Here is a 19,067-nt window from a genome sequence, read left to right on the forward strand (position 1 = left end):
AGGTTGATCCCCACCATTTCTGCTGTGGGCAGGATAGCAGCTCTGAGGGGGAGGGCCAGCAATACAAAACAAAGATGACCAAGGTTACCCTGAGAATGGCACCCAGTGCTGCTGGGACAGGCTCCAGCCCCTGCAACTCTGATTTGGACTAAGCAGGTCTGAGAATGTAAGGTTTAGGTAGACGTTATTATCACAGAGGGACATTTGTTTCCGGTAGGAAACTACAAAAACAGAATACATTGTTAGAGATAAAGACAACACATACCGTTAGGTTTGTCATAATGTTACAATTGTATTTGTACACAAGGAATCATTTAAAAGAGATCATTGCTATATATTTTAAATTTGCCTGCACTGCTACTGAATGTGTTCCAAATTGCAACTAATGTTGTAAGTACCTTGTAATCCTCACGGTTCGTGGGTTGAATCCTCCATCAGAAGAATGTTTTTACCTAAAAAAAACCACAGGTTTTCTGCACAAATAACTCGGAGGCAAATGACATTCATATCACTATTTTATTGTTATTTATCCAAACATATTGGTTTATATTTGTTTCTGGAAGCCACAAAGGTTTAATAAATATAACAAACATCACCAAAGCATAAAATGGCAGCGGCAGAGCCGTGTTGATGTAAAAGGACGGCCTATCATCTGCTCATTTTTTACAATTTAGCCCTGAAATACCATAAAGGTTAATAAATGTTGGTGTAAGGAAAATATTAAGAATTACTATTTGGAAAGAATTGGATATATCTCTTGAAATGTAAAGATATATTTAATTTAAAAATTTTTTTTATTACTTTAAAACCATCAAATAGTCCCCTGTAAGATGTATACAGAGTGCTGTAGTTTGCTTTAGTGACATTTCCCCTCCTTAAAGTGACACATGGCCTAAAATTACTTTTAGGCATTAAACTACATTAAAAGTGCTCAATGTGTCAGTGAACAGTATACAAGCAATATAAATCTATGCTCATAAAATCTGGCAACTAATTATTTCACTTGGCAATGGCAATATTGGCCTTTAGAATTCCTTCCCAGACACAGTAGTCGCCTGGATATTTTGTTTCTGCCTCATCCCCAGACAAAGCACCTAAGCAGTTCTATGATGGTGCTTAAAACGGCCTCTGGAGGCTTCTTTTTCTTTGTTTTGACGGAAGCTCACTGATTATTAAACATATAAAAAGCCGCCTTGTGGCTTCAAACATATTTTATATTGAACCTGGCCTTCCTCAAATCTCCGGGACCTGCGTTCAATGTCCAGCCAAGTCTGCTCCCACATTCACTGCAGACTGAGTGGCAACTCTAAATTTACTCAGTGGGCCTTGTTGTACGTAACACTGCCAAATTAGGCAGGGAGTCTGTCACAGGGCACACTTGGAGACGCACCTACTGAGGCACCTTTTTAACATAAAAAGCACATTTTGAAAATAACGTGCTGCATCGGTGAATGTGTTTGTTGGGAGACATGAGGGCAGGACCACAACGCAGTTTACAAAGTACTGGCATTGGCCTAAGATTTTCAGTTTTCTACTGGCTAGAAGGTGTAAGGCACTAGACCTGATACAAGGCAAACAACAACTGAGCTGGACTGACGTCCACTGATGGCACAGAAAAAGTAAGGGTCACTACTTTACAGTAAGACCTGGTTTACATTAAACATTCCATCTTTTTTTTTTCTTTCAAATATGAGGCATTTAGTATGTACAGAATATTGTCCTTGCTCATTTACATTGTTTTAGAAAATACCATGGTAAGCTAGACCCTTCAAATATATTATTCACATTTATATATATATATATATTCAGTACCCTTTTCACAGAATTCCAAAATAAAATGTACCCACATTAAATGTAAAAACAACAAGACTGTTTCTCTAGAATGTGTCGTTTTTGACCGTATTAGTTTGTATCTAATTACTACCAATCGTGCGCACCGCTGGCTAGGCATCCATCTAAAGAGCCCACAAGCCGCCTCACTATCTATAGAAAACAGCCCACATGCTTCAGACTGCCTGTCGTCGTCACCAGGCCGATGAGATGCACTGAAATTACTTTCTATACAAGGATTACTTTTTAATTACAACATACATAGGTTTGCTCCAAAATCTGCACTGAAACATTCAAGCTGGAGAAGTCTTATGATGGGTACAGAGCAGATTTTCACCACCATGACTCTTTGGCTACAACCTGATAAACAAACAAACAAAAAAGCATTTTATTGCCCCTGTCGTGTGGTATTCATTTGAATGTGTACCAGTAAGTAGCGTATATTTAGTTCAAGCCTCAGATGTTAATGGAATGTGTTCTATGTGTTTACGCTAGGTTGATCCAGGACCAGAAACCTCTCTGTCACCGTCTGCAGGTCCTGGCCGCTGAGTGGCTCTCTGAGCTGCACACGAACTTCCAGACGGCCGCCAGTGGGCTTCCTCCCATCACACAGCTACGGTAATCAAACACAGAGATGCTTTCATTAGTATAAAGGAGCCTCACTCAAGCACTGATGCACACAGTAAGATGAAATTAAGAATTTGATTAAATGGCCCAACCTACATATTTGAGGGGAGAAAAAATTTCATGTTTAAAACAAGACTGCGTTATGCAACTGAAACTGGGGCCACTATGAATTATATGACTGTAGTCTCACTTTATTAAGACAGGAAAAAAACAGCAATTGCAAATGTTTGCTTCCTTAAATTACTGAAACCAAATGATACTTTTTTCAGTTAAAGTGAAAAACAGCCAAACATAAAAAGTGTCAACAGGAACACAAAGATTTATAATACTTGAGGTTTAAGTCAAAAATGAGACCAGTTTAGTTCAACAGTTCAGCACTACAACTGCGCTGATGCCGATTGTTAGAGAAGTAGCAAGTACTGAAGAGTACTCAAAGTTACTTGCTGTTGCTTTTACTTTTACACAAAAAATGTGCTAAATGTGAAGTAAAGATGACATCTGCCAGCTCTTGCTTCGAGCAGCACTCCAAAGGCCCACGCATAATAGTTGCACCGCCACAACGGGGTAATCCAATTATCCCTGTTATAGTAGACAGGTTAAAGTGTTCTGGATGCCATTATATTTAATTTCAACAAATCAAAACATAGGGAATTTGTCAGGGCACTGCACAAACTGATGATACTTTCCAATATTAAGACATTTACATTTAGGTTAAATCCTTGCTCCTAACAGTCTGAAAACATATCTAGATGTAAAACACAGTTAAGCACTGGAAAGAATGTAATCAGGAAAAATAGGAAAACTGAAATAAAAATCAGAATCCCGTTTAGTAGTCAGAGTAAAGTCACTGGAGAATACAAGGAGATGCAAAGAGAATGTGAAAACCACACAAACCCATTCCTAATACAGTGGGCAGATGTGTGGGGGAGAAAACAACATGTTCTGCAAATGACACATTTGGATGTATTTGAGGAGCAGCTAACTATATGGCAACTGCTTAAGTATGAAAAGATCTGCACAGCATGGACTGGTGCATATCACGTGTACTAAATGATGTGGAGAATCGTTTTGGCATAAAACTGCCCTGCAATGTATGAAACATTATTTTCACACCTTGAAACTCCTTTTACTATGTTGCACTATTTATAAGGATCATACACAGGGCATTAAAATCAGAGGTGAGAAGAGAGACTACTTGTGTTATGTGAAGTGGCAAAGTGCAGGGTGTGATCTGTTTACATAGGCTCAAAGCAGTAGCAAGATTATGGTGTTCATTTGTTCATAATGCTGCTTTGTGTTTTCCTAAATTCTCCCCTGCTTTGTTAATAAAACACCATCCTGATGTTATTTTTGATCGTTAAGAGTTCATACTGTCTGGATGGAGTCTCAAATCTCCCAACTCCAAAATTGTTACTGTGACTTTCTGCAAAACACTTTTTACCACAGTGTGTATGTGGCTTGTGGCATCTTGTAGTAGTCACTGTGATAAAATGTAAACTTCTTAGTTAAAAAAACAATTCCACGATTGACTTGATACACTGAAGATGGGACTATTACCTGAAAATATAAATGCAGCATTATAAATATCATAAAACAGCATGCAAATATTTTCTCATTTGATTTACTTTTCTTCAGTGTTTAGGTGTTAAGCACTGCCACATAGACATTGATAACAAAAAGACTGAATAGGGAATGCAACTCCTAACAAGAGCTCTTCATAACTACTGATGGCACTCTGTCAATCCTATCCACACCTTCAAGTCCAAGTAATAAAAAACAATATAGCTATTAAGAATGTTACATGTACTCGGTACACGTAACAATATTTATCCTATAAATGTTGCACTTCAAAAATAAAAACAGTATTACCTCAATGATTTCCCGGACTTCACAATTTGTTTCCAGTTTATCCAGTTTTACATGTGCAGTTCCTACCAGTTTATCGCTTCTCAAGAAACCCCTTTGGAAAAATGAATGAAATTAAAAAGTGAATTTCACTTAACTTGTAGCTTAGGCGCAATGGTTGCAAAACAAAAAAAAAAGAAAAACAAAACATAAAACTAGATGCTAGTTTTTTCCGGTCTGGGTGCCCCTTCGTCTCACACACATGAGTTTCCACTGTGGGGTCTTCACATACACTTTCAAGCTAAATATGAGTTTTCTAAACTGCCCATCTGTTCCCGAGTCATCTTACATACTGCTGATTACTGCTAGGATAGTTTCACTAAAATAAGCAATTATTACAATGAATGAAGTTTAGTGATTACCTTGCATCTCTTTCAAAGAATGTTTCAATATATTAATATTGTTCAGCAATCCACATTTAAAGAGGACATAAATTACCATACAATATTGCATTTGACAATGTCAGTTGATCAGTATGTTATTTACTGCTATAAGCCATTTTACAAAGCACACAAGAATGCATAATCTAACACTTCAGAAAACAGTCTTAGTTGAAAACATTAAATTAATAATGTAAATCATAATGATCTGTTAACAGTCATTAGGCTGGCTACTTTATAACCACAGGAGAGTGGGTTCCTGTTCTGGCTGCTGTCAAGACTGTTTTTACATTTCCTCTGCAACTGAGAGGGAGTACGCTGTTATTTTCCCTGGTATCCTACAGACATGCATGTTAGATAACAAGCAAGTGTAAATTAGCCCAGCGTGAGTGAGTATGGCTACGCCAGTTAGTGTGCCCTTTAGCGGATTCACTTTCTATTCTGAGTTGGCTCCTGCCTTGTGTCCATGCCGCTGTGATAGGCATTGGTTGCCCACAAATTCTTATAAATTGGGTCAAGGATGTTCAGTAAGCAGAGGAACAAACAGATCATATGACAATAACTTGAACTGATGAAACAGATCTAGCTATCAGAAATACATGACATGTGGTGAGGCCAGAGAAGAGCTAAGTTGTGAGCACATCTACAGTACATATTTAACTAGCATTTAGCATGTAAACTCAAAAATGAAACAAACCCTTTATGAAACACTTCAAACTTGATGCTTTTAGACTGAATTACTCTTTTAAATCCCCGGTGGTTGCGGTTGATATTCAGGATAAATCGCTGGTTGTACTCTGAGTAAAAAGAAAATTGCATTTCATAAACAATGATTTAAAATTGCATATGAAGCTTGACTCAAACTAAAAACATACAATAAATGCCAACAATGAAGTAATCTTCTAAAAAAAGGAACTGCCTGACATCATAAGAAATATATAGCACTGAAGTTAAAGGTTTTGTATTTTACTGGAAAACTGTTCTACAGTGCTTCCTGACTGGAAATTTTACATAATACTGTAAATGCTTATATTAACAAAAACAGACAATAATAAAATGGAACAGGCAGTGAGCTATATTTTGTTTGCAAATTACTGTGAAAACTGCAGAAGAAGGCAAACACTGATTTCATTCAAAAATATGAAGAAACTTTGAAACACAATGTTATATATACTACTGGTCAAAAGTTTTAGAACAGCTCAGTTTTGTTCAGATTTTATGGAAATGCACACAGTTTAAAGTCTTAATGTTTCATGAAATCAAGACACAGAACAAATAAACAATGTCAAATATAAAAATAAGGAATCAATTAGTGTACAAAATTTTATTTACATTTTTGATTCATCAAATTAGTCACCTTTGCTGATATAACAGCTGAACTGTGGTAACCCTTTTATTTCAGAATGCCAGTCACAAACTCTGCCTCCAACAAAAGACCATCACACTTCCTCCTCCATGTTTGACAGCTGGTGTCATACACTGAGGAACCAAACTTTCACCAACTCAATGGCATACAAACACCCTGCATGATGAACCGAAGGTTTCAAATTTTGATTCATCAGCCCAGTCTGCAGTAGTCCAATGTCCGCTGGTATTCCAAGGCCCTATTTTGTCCTATAAGGAATGACTTTCTTACTGCCTCTTGCCCTGTCAGACCTGCAGCACAAAGTCTCCTTTTCACAGCAGAATCTGACTTGCTTTTTGTGACCACTGTTACGATGTGCTTGAAGCTGTTGTGCTGTGAGGCGCCTATCACAGAACCTGGTGACCCTCAGAAACTTCTCTTTTGATTGGGTTGTGACTTTGGTTCTTATGACGGTGCGGATTGACTCCACGTGACTTGTTCCATCTGGAAGCCTCTTGAACCTGACATCGCCTGTAACTTATCCGAGGGATGAGCCTGTGGATGAGGACACTACACACAATGCAAGGGGTGCAGGTGAATTTCATGCAGGTGTGTCTCGCCCAACTTACTCCACCAACACTCCTGCAGCTACATGAGCGCACACACCTAGGGAGAATGAGCAGGCCAATTATTTATTAAAAACGGCCACCATTTTATGAGCTGCAGACCCACTACCCCACAGGTCTCTCTTCTTATCAGAGTTTCTTCCAGTTTCCAGTTGCATTTGGATCATATAAGACACCATACTTACTGATACTTTGATTTGTTTTTTTGTTTTTTTTTTTTACAATTTCTGTAAATGAAAGGATAACAATGCTCTGTTTTATTTAATTTGTTAATTGCAGTTTTATTGCCATTATCTGTGAACTTTCTAGGGTGTAGTAACACATTCTGTTCCAAATCTGCTTTAAGACAGACAGAGGATTTTTAAGTAATCAACAGAAGTTGCAACACCTGTGCAAATTGTTTGCTTCAACTTGCAAGGCTTAATTTACTTTAAATGCCACAGAACATCTGTAGGTTGTATCCTATTAGTTGTTCCTTGAAGAAGGTCCATTTGTAATATTCTGAAATTTCAACCTTTTCAGTTTTTGCTAAGCTAAACTTTTAAATTTAAACCTCTGGCAGTTTACTGCTTACCTTAACCATTTTAGGTCATTCATTGCATTTCAACTAATTACATTTGAAGAAAAGCTGGAAAAACTGAGGTCTTCTAAATCTTGTGCATGTATATTAGGCTTTCATCAAACGGGAAACCAAGGATGGTGAGTATAGAGGAGATGTACATTTAGAGCACTGAGGAAGGGTAACTAAAGACAGCAAAGATTACAATAGTAAAAAGTGAAAGAGGGTGTAAAAGGGAAGACATCTGAAAAGCTGATGAGATGTTTAATGTTTACTTGATCTTGCAAGCACAAAACGTAAAGATAAGTCTGGCTTCTGATGTTTCTGTGACAGGTACCTGAACATTTGTGACAGACAAACAGGTACAAACAGGGTCTGATCAAAACATAAAATATGCTCTAAGGGACTTGCAGAGGGCTCTAATGTGTTGTATCACTTTCTAATCTATGAACTTTAAGGTTAAAGGTTATAACAGGGGGACGGCACGGTGGCGCAGTGGGTAGCGCTGCTGCCTCGCAGTTGGGAGATCTGGGGACCTGGGTTCGATTCCCGGGTCTTCCCTGCGTGGAGTTTGCATGTTCTCCCCGTGTCTGCGTGGGTTTCCTCCGGGCGCTCCGGTTTCCTCCCACAGTCCAAAGACATGCAGGTTAGGTGGATTGGCGATTCTAAATTGGCCCTGGTGTGTGCTTGGTGTGTGGGTGTGTTTGTGTGTGTCCTGCGGTGGGTTGGCACCCTGCCCAGGATTGTTTCCTGCCTTGTGCCCTGTGTTGGCTGGGATTGGCTCCGGCAGACCCCCGTGACCCTGTGTTCGGATTCAGCGGGTTGGAAAATGGATGGATGGATGGATGGTTATAACAGGGTGAATTCTAAAAAAAATGCACTTCATGAAAAAAGAAATAAGGATGCTTGAAATACCTGGAAAATTTGTATTTCTGATAACGTGTGTCTTGTTTTTCTGTGCTTGATCCTGGAAAAGAATGAAGCAAATTACCAAATATTGCATACTACACAAAGCAATTTTTTGAAGGAAGAACAGTCAGTATTTAAAAATAAATGTCAAAAACTACAAAACCAAAAATATATCTTTGTCATCAAAAATGTACAATGCAATACAAATCATTATTTTTTCCAAACAATATATACCAATCCAATTTATAAATGAAACTTGCCACATAACTTCAGAATTTTTTTTTTTAATTTCTCGCTAGATTGAACAGAAAAAGAATACTTCATACAGCATATGACCACACATTCATTACATCTGGGGGGATAAAAAACTAAAAGGGAGACTACTACAAAGTACATGAATGAAATACAAATGTTAAACATGACGGCCTACTTTATGCTTACATTTTACCAACATAATTTTATGATTTGTTTTTCCCCATTACTATTGTACTGTTCAGAGACAACTCACCCCACTAGGATATGGAAATTCAAACTTTACAAAGGAATCAAGATCATTTGGTGCTACACCTGTAAATAGACAGGTAAAATTAAATACCCATAAATAAATAAATACAACTCAATAAAAGTTATATGCAATAGTGAATAAAAGCATGAGTTAATATGAATCCCTCCCCCAACAGACCCAGTTAAATCTACCTGAAATTTTTAATCAGTAATAGGCACAAAAATCAAAAATGGAAAAAAGTTAAACAAAATCATCAAAAAACTCTAAAGAACCTTTACTGTTATAAAAAAACAAATATTATATAAAATGATTTAAATATTTAATGGTGATTGTAAAAGACACATTAAATAAAACTTATTTCTGTATATTCAGACCCTAAATAATCCCTGGCATGAAAACAAAGTTTGTGAATTATTATGCATATAATATTCAAGTTTAAGTCTACTTCAGATGGAAAATCTCAGGATTGTGTAAATAACAATCATGTTCTGTTTATTTATTTTTAAACATTTTATTGATTTTATTAAAATAACATTTCATACAAGCAAGTCAAGTTTAACAAAACTAACAAATCAACCCCACCCATGAGAAAGAGAGCTATACCAGCAGAGTAAAACTTTATTAATAGTAAAAATATGTAAATAAATAAATGAATAAAAAGAGGGGAGAGAATCTGCTTCCTCAATTTATATGCTTATTCTCAAATGTTATTGATTAGATCCTGCCAAGTTTTGAAAAAGTTTTGTATAGATCCTCTAAGTGAGAATTTGATTTTTTCCAATTTCAAATAATACATAACATCAAATTACCCACTGACTTAAAATAGGAGAGTTAGGATTCTTCCAGTTGAGCAAGATAAACCTACGTGCCAATAGTGAAGTAAAGGCAATCACAGTTTGTTTGTCCTTCTCCACTTTAAGCCCATCTGGGAGTCCACCAAACATCGCTGTTAGTGGATTAGGAGGGATTGTGACACCAAGGCTGTCTGAGAGGCATTTAAAAATTTTGGTCCAGAATGATGTTAATTTGGTGCAGGCCCAAAACATGTGACCCAGTGAGGCAGGAACTTGATTGTAACGTTCGCAGGTTGGATCTTGCCCTGGAAACATTTTGGACAATTTTAAACGAGAAAGATATGCTCGATATATAATTTTGAGTTTTGCGCATATGGAGCTCGAGTGAATTCTCCGCATTGCTACCTTCCTGATTTGTAGTTCTAATTGAAACTATTCTGAGTGAATGATTTTAACATCACAACATATCATATATAAAATTGATTTCACTCCGTTAGTGGTTTCTGTTAATTTATACTCATTATACACAGTACCAGTCTAAAAAATAAAACAATGCATAACGTACAAGGCTAAACTGCTAGTAATCTTAGACATCTGATAGGAAGATCTAGAAAACAAGCAGAGTGAACAAACATTGTTTTACAGTATGGTCCTTCATTCTCCTTGCCCTGCTACATGCAATTCCCTCATTAAGTCATGGAACTGACTTATGATTAGAAATGAGGTATTTATCTTTTACAAAAACACTACTGAACTCAATCTCGTGTAATGAACTATTTTATGTGATTTAAAGATGTATATTTTTATGTGAATGTGAAAATTTTTGCAATATCCAAGTATGTATAGTATGTTGTATTTTTGAAGCACAGTACATGTGTCTAATTGTAAGAAATGTGCTTTGTTTTCCACATTTGAAGTAACAGGCACCTTTAAAACTTTTGACTGAAGCTTATCGCTTTAAAATATGATAGACTTTTTAAATTATATGTGCAATATATTGTTTTCTTTGTAATGTTAAAGAGGATGGTTACAATGATTGTAATTTACTGTAACTATTGACGTCTGTAATTTCTGAGCATCATATGATTACACAGAATAATAATCTTTTTCTTAATCATCACTTAACACTATTTTTCTTTACACTGAAAAGTTTAAACATGATATGCATGATACGTAAACTGTGACCATGACATTTTAAGTGAGTACTCAAAGCTTTTGGTCACCTTAGGTAAAAATGGGAAACATTTAACTCAGAAGTCCCTATGAAACAAAATATAAAAAACTAGTATTACAGGTGGTCAGTTTCACTTTGACTTTTGTAAATAAATAATTATTTTGAATTCACTTTTATCTGAAATAAATATAAACAAGATATCAATTCATTCATCTGTTTTCTGAACCTGCTCTTTCTGAAATTTATTTAAAATGTATTCAATTAAAATCAATAACACAAGCATTACCATGTGGGGCTGGCAGATTAATTCCTTTAACAAGAAGAAGTTGCATATCTGTGCTGCTAAGCTCTGGAAATATTCTGTAGGAATGGAGATAAAAATAATAAAGTTACTGAAAACAACATTTTAAAACTATGGATTGTTAAAAAAAAGTGTGTAAGATGTTTTAATTGCAAAAAATAAGACATTGAAAACTACTATTACTATTATTATATATTTTAGTATATATTTGAGAACTGTAAAAACGGGCACAATCCTGAGTAAACATGCTGCCTTTAACAAGAGTAAGTGTTCAGAAAGTTGTCAAAACTATCTTTCTTTACTGAGATTAAAAGTCTTTGCACACAAGAAAGATCATGTGACCTGTGTTGGCTCATGAACTCATGTTGAGGTACGTCTCCAGCTATGCTCACTTTTCCTCATTTTATAATTTTCAACATCCCCCGGCCAAATTACATAAATTTTTCTATTAAAAACTCACCTTCTACAATCAAAAGATGGCATCCAGTTCCAGAAACTCTATGTGTGCAGAGAATTATCACGTTGACAAGTTTGAATATGGAGGCTTTTTTGATAATTTGAATCAATTCGTGGAGAACCATCTTTCTGTCATGTATGAATCGCTAAAGTGCGCCTTCTAGGCTCAGCTCAGCACTCTCCAAGATGACATAAAAGAAATAAAAACTGAGCAAATACTGATTTCCACAGGAATTTAAATGCTGTGGGATGCTGTCTGCCACCATTATAAATTGATTACTTTGTTAGATAGTTAGGTGGCATCATTAAGTGCAAAACTCACTGAATGGGAAGACAGCAATTGTAAGAACAATGTTTGCATATTGGGCATTAATGAAAATGCTAAAAGTAGAAATGCTATCAAATTTATAAATAAACTTTGGCCAATTTTGTTTCCAGCCCTCCGCAATTGAAGATGTGAGTTCTAAAATCTGCTAATTACACCTTTTGGTAAAATTTAGTGAACACGTGATTGTGACTTTTCATACAGTTGGTCATGCGCCGAAAATATGTTTGAGCTTCAAAACCTGCTAATTGCAACAGTGTAGCGCTATAGTTTTAGAGATTTAGTTTCAAAATCTGCTTACGGACCCAGATTTTCCTATTTATCTCCAAAATTTATCTTTTGTACTTAGCTGATTTTGGAACTGAGCTCTTCAATTATGTGCCTGCTGTAGAGAAGTATCATTGGACTTACGGTATACACCTAATCATAATTCATCCCGCCCAAGGCCATTAATAATAATAATATTAAAGGTTCCTCTCCTCTCTCCCTTGTGTTATTTTGATGGATGCTAGGAAGACACAGCCTGTCCTACCAAGGTCAGTAAATTGTATTTTTCATGACTTCAGTTAGGCAACAGCATAAAACAGGTACTGATGAAACATAAATGATTACTGGGCTTGCAACCTCCTCTGCTGTAAACAGTCCATCTCTAGACTTTGCTTGCATCAGGACACATAATCTTTGATGATCTGATTGGGTGGTGTGGGAGGAGTTTTTTTTTTTGGTATGGAACAATGGAAGGTGACCCCTTGGCACTGCCTTGACTGATAGATCAGCTGCCCAGAGTCAGTGTTGCAGAGATGAGATATTTAGTGGGTAGGCTATATGCCTGTGATGGACTTTGGGAACAGAATGGTTAGTGGGTTGATTTGGGATGTTCAGAGAACCTGGCGCTTCCTGTTTTATTAATTTTCTTTGTTACTGTACTCATAATTCATTTTCTGATTGCCTCTTAGAACATTCAAGGGCTTGGTGCAGATGCCAAACATCTTGGTGTCCATGATTTGGCGTTGAATGTTGCATTCATTCTAGAATCCAGGTTGGTGGCCAAGGACGTGCTTAGATTTGCTAACAAATACTACTACGTAGTGGCTTCTGCATAAGCCAGTACTAAGAAATTCAGAATGGTTATTCTCCTCTGGCACTGGCAGCCTAAAATACCCAGCATGGGTTCCGATGTCAGCTGTTTTTGCAGTTAAGAATTTCATTTTACTGAGTACACATGACAATAAACTTGAGCTGAGAGCTCTCTGCAGTCTATGTACTTGCAGAATGTTTTTACATTTGATTACAATATACATCTAGTCTGCAGCTCTCCCAAGTTGCCTCACAAATGTATATGTGGCAAGTCTAGAGCAAGAGCTTTGAATCTCAGGTACACAGTCTGAATTAAACTCTTTACTGCTGCTGAAAGCTGAATTTGAAATTCACTGCACTTAAGCACAACATTACGTATCTGAAGCTAAACCTATCGTGTTACTAGCAGAAATCTGGGGCTTGTGCGAGTATTTCGTCAGTTAAAAATAAATTGAAATCTCCCACTAAAGATCTTTTAGACATAACTAACCAATTTCTGGAGTTTTACTTCAAATTACTCACTGTAAGCTCCAAGTCTGCCCTGTTAGAAATCATTTCTTATCAGTTCCACAGCTTTCAGATGATGCTGCTGCTGCTGTTGGACTGGATTACCCAATTACACTGTCAGAATGTAAGGAAACTGTAGATTCCATGAGTTCTGAAAAATCACCAGGCCCTGATGGTATACCTACTGAAGGTTTTTATGCCTTTTCAAATCAACAAGTACCTCTTTAAATGCAGATGCCTAACTCTGTTATTTCCTCCTCCAATTTGATCTCCTCAATTAATATGTATTTTAAAACAGGACAACGTTCCAACTGATTGCTCTAATTGTCACTTAATCTCCCTGATGAACTGTGATATAAAGTTGTTAGCAAAGCTCCTTGTATTCCATCTGCACAGGGCTATTCATAAATTAAAATCATCCTATCACACTGGTTTTATTTTTTCCTGTCAAGTAGTGAATAACATGCATCACCTTATAAATATTACAGATGTAGCCTCCATGCTATTTCAACTTGCAGTTCTTCTGGCTCTTGATACGGAGAAGGCATTTGACCATGTGAACTGGGATATTTTATGGACCATTTTACACACAGTGAGGTATATCAGGTTGATAAAGGCATTATACTCCTTCCCATGCCATTAACTATCATCAGCTCAGCTACAGTATATTTAATATCTCAATTGGGTCTCTGGCAATTGCTTTTTGTGTTCTTGATTTGATCACCACTATTGCAGCTCATGGCTCATACCATAAAAATTCTTTATATGTTGACAATATTTTGTTTTGGTAATGGTCCTTCTAATCTCTCTCACATCCTGGGGATTTTTGTCCATCCATTACCCAACCCGCTATATTCTAACTACAGGGTCATGGGGGTCTTCTGGAGCCAATCCCAGCCAACACAGGGTGCAAGGCAGGAAACAAACCCTGGGCAGGGCGCGAGCCCCCAGCAGGGGGATTTTTGTTTAGTTTGAAATTCCGTCTGTGTATAAAATGACTGAGCAAAGACTGCTCTCCTTCTTTTACTTTCCCTATAGTATCTGTTGCTTTCCCCAACATACATTCTAATGGCTAATTCATCAAAATATTTGGGCATTGACAGTTCTTGTATTCTGCAGAACAATGTATCTTCAAATTACTGCCATATCCTAATGAGCATCGAGGAATCCTTTTTCTCATGGTTGTTTCTTCCATTGTCTTTTCATTCTAGATTTCTAGATTTGCAGTTATCAAAATTAATATCATCACACTTTTTAACTTTGATAGTGCCATTGTCCATCAAACCAAATTAAAATATTGGTCAGAAGTCTTCTGTCTACCTTTCTATGGACTCCACTTTGTGAGTGATAAATCTGAAGAGTAGTGTCTTTGCCAGACCTAGAGTTTTATTATTGAGTGTTTATCCTTTGACAAGTATGGAACTGGACTAATCCTACAAAGCCTTCCCCGTTCTTCTCTTCACTACTTTAAAATTAAAGATACATCCCTCCTCCTTTAAGTCCCTTGGTCTTATATGCTCTCCAGATTTTATGGAAAATTAAGAAACATTTTGACACATCTCCAATTTGCTGTAATACCCATATCTTTCAGAATCCTCTCCTTTGTATTGGAGACAAGCCCATCTCTTTTCAGTGACCAGCTAGCTGAGGCATTTATGATGACTCCAGACTTGGAATGTTGTAATTACTGTGGTCCAGGGGTTCTGTCCCTCCTTCCCTGTTGTTCTATCTTCAAATCAGGTCAACCTTAAAGCAAGTAGGGACCCAATATTCTCTACACTTCCTTCACTCCTCCTTTATAACTTATCCTGATTTTCTTCCCCAAACTTTAAGCTAGTGGCATCTCTATGTGCAAGTGTATATAAGACATCTGCTAGACCTCTACCTTTAAGTTCAGTAGGGTAACATAACTTCCCTTCTACCCAATCTCACGGAAAGCTATACTTAACCATCTTAAGTTTAAAAAAAAGTCTCAAGAATGTCTCTAAATACGTGAGTAAAGAGGCCAAGAAAAGATACAACTATAATTTTGCATACCTAACTATTTGATAGGTTCTTTCCTCAAAGTGATGTTTGGGAGGCTCCAGACCTTGAGCTTGAGCCAATTTTAAGATTCCAAGGCTTGTTTTACATCCTTCTGCCATTTTTTCAAACCTTAAGAAATGACAGAAAATGTTAATTAGCAACAAATCTAACTCAGAGTTAATGAAATTTAAACAAGCAAAAACAAGTAAATAAGGTGAATGCGCACTTGACAAATTAAATTGAGGAAACAAGATAGTTAATAAAGAAATGTATTTTCTTTTCTTCCATATATTTCTTTCTGTAAGCCTTGAATAAAATATATAACTATAAGCAACTTTTTGAGAGATTTTTTTAAGGTCAACTTTAGATGGGCATGCAGATAAACAGACAAACAGATACTTTATTGATTTTCAGGAGAAAGAGCAGGTTTACAGTATCCTACATATATTAACAGCATTTAAGATTATAATATAAAATGGAAATAAACTGCTACACTTACTTTGTAGTTTCTGCTATATTGCCAATGTGAGTGAACTGTTTTGAGTATGATACACATTTCTGGAAGGCAAAATGATGAAATTAATACATTTTTTATGAGGCAAAATCAGATTCTATGTCAAACAAGTATTTTCAGCGTTGCACTAAATACTAATACAAAGTAATATTGACAAAACTGTCTGGCACTAACTATTTCAGAACTTACCTCATATTGCTCTTTTAGCATCTTTAATAGCTGTGTATATATTTCTTCTGACTTTTCAGACTTCTGTACATCACTGTGGCTCACAATGATAAAACTATCTTCGTCTTCTTCTACTGGAGAGGGAAGCTAAGCACACAAGACATGATGCTAGGTATAATATAATAGTTTAAAATACAGGGTGCATTTGAATATTTTGAAGAAGAATACAAATTTCTGTCTGGCTGGTGACTATAAGGTTTCCTAACCCTGGGTCTTCTCTAGGGTATGTTCTGTCTTTTTTATCAAAATACTGTAACTGCACCAATAAGCATAAACCCAGGAAGGATTAAGTGCTATACTAGATGAAGAAGTGAAAGGCTGGTGATTGTGTATAGCCTAATAAAGTAATTGAGAGGTGAACGCTAAAAATATTCTAAATAGCTATGAAGATCCCTGTCCTTCCTGAAACTGTGGTTGTAAAAGACAACCCTACGCAAGTTTATACACAACATCAAATCTGGACAACACTGCAGCGTAAAGAGCTTGTGATTTGAATCAAGTTGTTGCTCTTCACCAGTTACTACAGATCTTGAATCAGTCTAATGTAGTAATATTTAACCCATCTCAGATGGCTGTAAAAATATATCAGATTATATCCAGCAATACACTGGTAGCATTCAGTGATAAATGAATGCAGCTAGCAATATCCCCTTGGGGTTAGTTTTATTTAATGAAAAGCTATTTTTCATAAAAACAATATTAACAAAGTTAAAATGTGGCAAAATAAAACAAATAAAGCAAGGCGAAACACTATACACAAATGAGGAAACTATAAAACTATGTCAACAACAGCAAAACTGTATTGTGTGATTTATTGTGCCACATCATTTGCAGCCCTTTATAACTATAGTCGTCCCTTGGTATCTATGGGAGATTGGCGCATGGACCCCTCACAGACATCAAAATTTGCGGAAGCTCAAGTTCCTTATATAGGGACCTGGTAAAGGTCAGATGCAATTAGTATTTGGTTATATACAAATACCTATGGAGACAACTGGATTCACCCCTGCTACGCCAAGAGCCTATCCACCCTTCCAGGGAGGTCTCCTGCCTGTGCAACCAGAAGGCAACACACAAAGTAAAGACTCTCTGTGTGTGCAGCAAACCTGCATCACAATCCCCCAAATGATTGCGGTCCCCACCATCACCACTATGTTCTTTCTAGGGACTGATTTTGAGAGTGGGCCAGTGTTGCTCCTCACCCCTACCTATTCCCTTAGAGCTATCAGAACCACCATCCAGTTTCAGAAGGCCCTGAAACCTCAAACTCTGGGGTTGGTGACCCTGGACAGGGAGCACCTTTTGCTTTCACCATATATTTGACTGTAACCCACATATTTTTACCTCTTTGATCTGGAATCACTTCCAACACCACTTTTGGGGTAACACTATGTCCAAAAAACATCTGTACGTCATCAAAACCACATTTATTGCTTTCCAAATTTTTTTTTATTTTTTTTATCACTAAATGATTGTACCTTGGATATATCAACAGATTTTCCAGCCTTAAGTGCCTCCAACATGGGATCAATTCCTTTGGCAGTTCGAAGCAAATTCTTAGCTTTCTCCAAGTCATTTCTTTGTTTTGCTTGTAGTGCAGCCTTCATGTACTTTTTCTTATAGTTTTCTAGGAATTCTAGTTGTTCCTTAACTATAAAGGTGAAATTGGTCAACAACATGTAATGCACAGGAAATAGTGAAAATGATACCTTATAATACTCAAAACAAATTAAATATTTAAATTATGCAGTAATAAAAATCAGTAAACATGTCCTGCTTGGAAAATCTGAAATTTTTTTTAAATTCTTCTCAAAACTTAATATACTTCCAAATTTGCTTTTCTAAATCAAGTATTTGAGTTTATGTTTCACAAACTTAGGACCAAGATAGCTAGTAAAAGATGTGGAAAATAATTAATTGAATTTCCATGGAACATTTTTCTTGTGCTCAGTTTTCTTGTACCCATCCCACCTTTAGTTAAAATGTTTTGGATGAAGTTCATGTGTATAGGCAATAATTGTATTATCTATACAAACAATTTCTAGGGAAACTAGCTAGCTGATTTAGTGGATTAGTTCTTTAATAAATACCTGCTTCATGACCTGCCAATTACTAATTCATATATATGTGCCACACACCTGTATGGGGCAGGTTCTCATCATTATACTTTTTCTGTTGTAAAGGAGAGGAGGAAGGCTTCCTGGGCTGCTGAGGAGACGGTTGCTTCTCCAACTGCCCTTCTGATGGTACAGCTAACATGGGCTTCTTTGGCTTTTGTGGCATAACTGCTGTTTGTTTCCTCTGAAAGAAAACAACATTAATGTAAAACTGGAAAATCATTTTCTAATTTTATATGTATGTTTGAATACACTAAAATGTTTCTGTGGCAGGTAAACAGATGCACATTAAACTATCATAGTATTTATTTTGAGATAACAGGAAACTAATAAGCCAAGAATCACAAACTATTTAAAGGGATTAAGGTAATGCAGGACTAAATTCCAAGAGAACCTCTCATATACCAACTCTGTCTAAAACAATTCACTTTAATATTTATGACTGCATTTAGTCAAAATGCCCAAAGAGTTAATTGTTTTAACTTCAGCAAGACTTTTTGTTTTTATTTTTCTAATAAATGTTATTAATAATTATTAATAATTGTTAAATTCTGCATTAATTAGTGCTTGTATGATAATTACGTTCACAAAATAATATAAAAAAATAAACAGAATAAGAAATATTTAACGTTTATAAAGAGACCTGCCTTTTCTTCCTCTATGTCTTCATCATCTTTCTCTTCATCATTGACCAGTCTGTTTGCAGCTTCCAACACAGCTGTAATTCCCTGCTCAGTACCTTCCGCTTCCATACCAGGGATTGGAGGAAAACCTTCAAGGTTACCACAACAAAACAACTAGTGTACAGTGCACATTGAATTGTTTATTTTATGAATGGGCAAGACTAACAGCACTAAAACTTT

The 19,067-nt window shown here is 36.4% G+C and overlaps 1 protein-coding gene across 1 annotated transcript in view; it reads right to left on the bottom strand.

Annotated features, from left to right (window-relative positions):
- Window positions 1–499: 499 nt before the first annotated feature.
- Window positions 500–19,067, bottom strand: part of cc2d1b (coiled-coil and C2 domain containing 1B) — a 56,356-nt gene continuing 37,788 nt past the window's right edge. The window contains exons 13-24 of the mRNA XM_028811460.2: window positions 18,852–18,976; window positions 18,226–18,388; window positions 17,566–17,738; window positions 16,049–16,174; window positions 15,845–15,903; window positions 15,358–15,474; window positions 10,941–11,014; window positions 8,690–8,748; window positions 8,188–8,239; window positions 5,440–5,539; window positions 4,327–4,417; window positions 500–2,443 (exon numbers count right to left, since the gene is read on the bottom strand). Coding sequence (XP_028667293.2) covers window positions 2,309–2,443; window positions 4,327–4,417; window positions 5,440–5,539; window positions 8,188–8,239; window positions 8,690–8,748; window positions 10,941–11,014; window positions 15,358–15,474; window positions 15,845–15,903; window positions 16,049–16,174; window positions 17,566–17,738; window positions 18,226–18,388; window positions 18,852–18,976 — 1,274 coding nt within the window. The 3' untranslated portion in view covers window positions 500–2,308. The remainder of the gene's footprint in view (window positions 2,444–4,326; window positions 4,418–5,439; window positions 5,540–8,187; window positions 8,240–8,689; window positions 8,749–10,940; window positions 11,015–15,357; window positions 15,475–15,844; window positions 15,904–16,048; window positions 16,175–17,565; window positions 17,739–18,225; window positions 18,389–18,851; window positions 18,977–19,067) is intronic.

The sequence above is a fragment of the Erpetoichthys calabaricus genome, chromosome 10, assembly GCF_900747795.2.
Source record: "Erpetoichthys calabaricus chromosome 10, fErpCal1.3, whole genome shotgun sequence".
Classification (NCBI taxonomy): domain Eukaryota; kingdom Metazoa; phylum Chordata; class Cladistia; order Polypteriformes; family Polypteridae; genus Erpetoichthys; species Erpetoichthys calabaricus.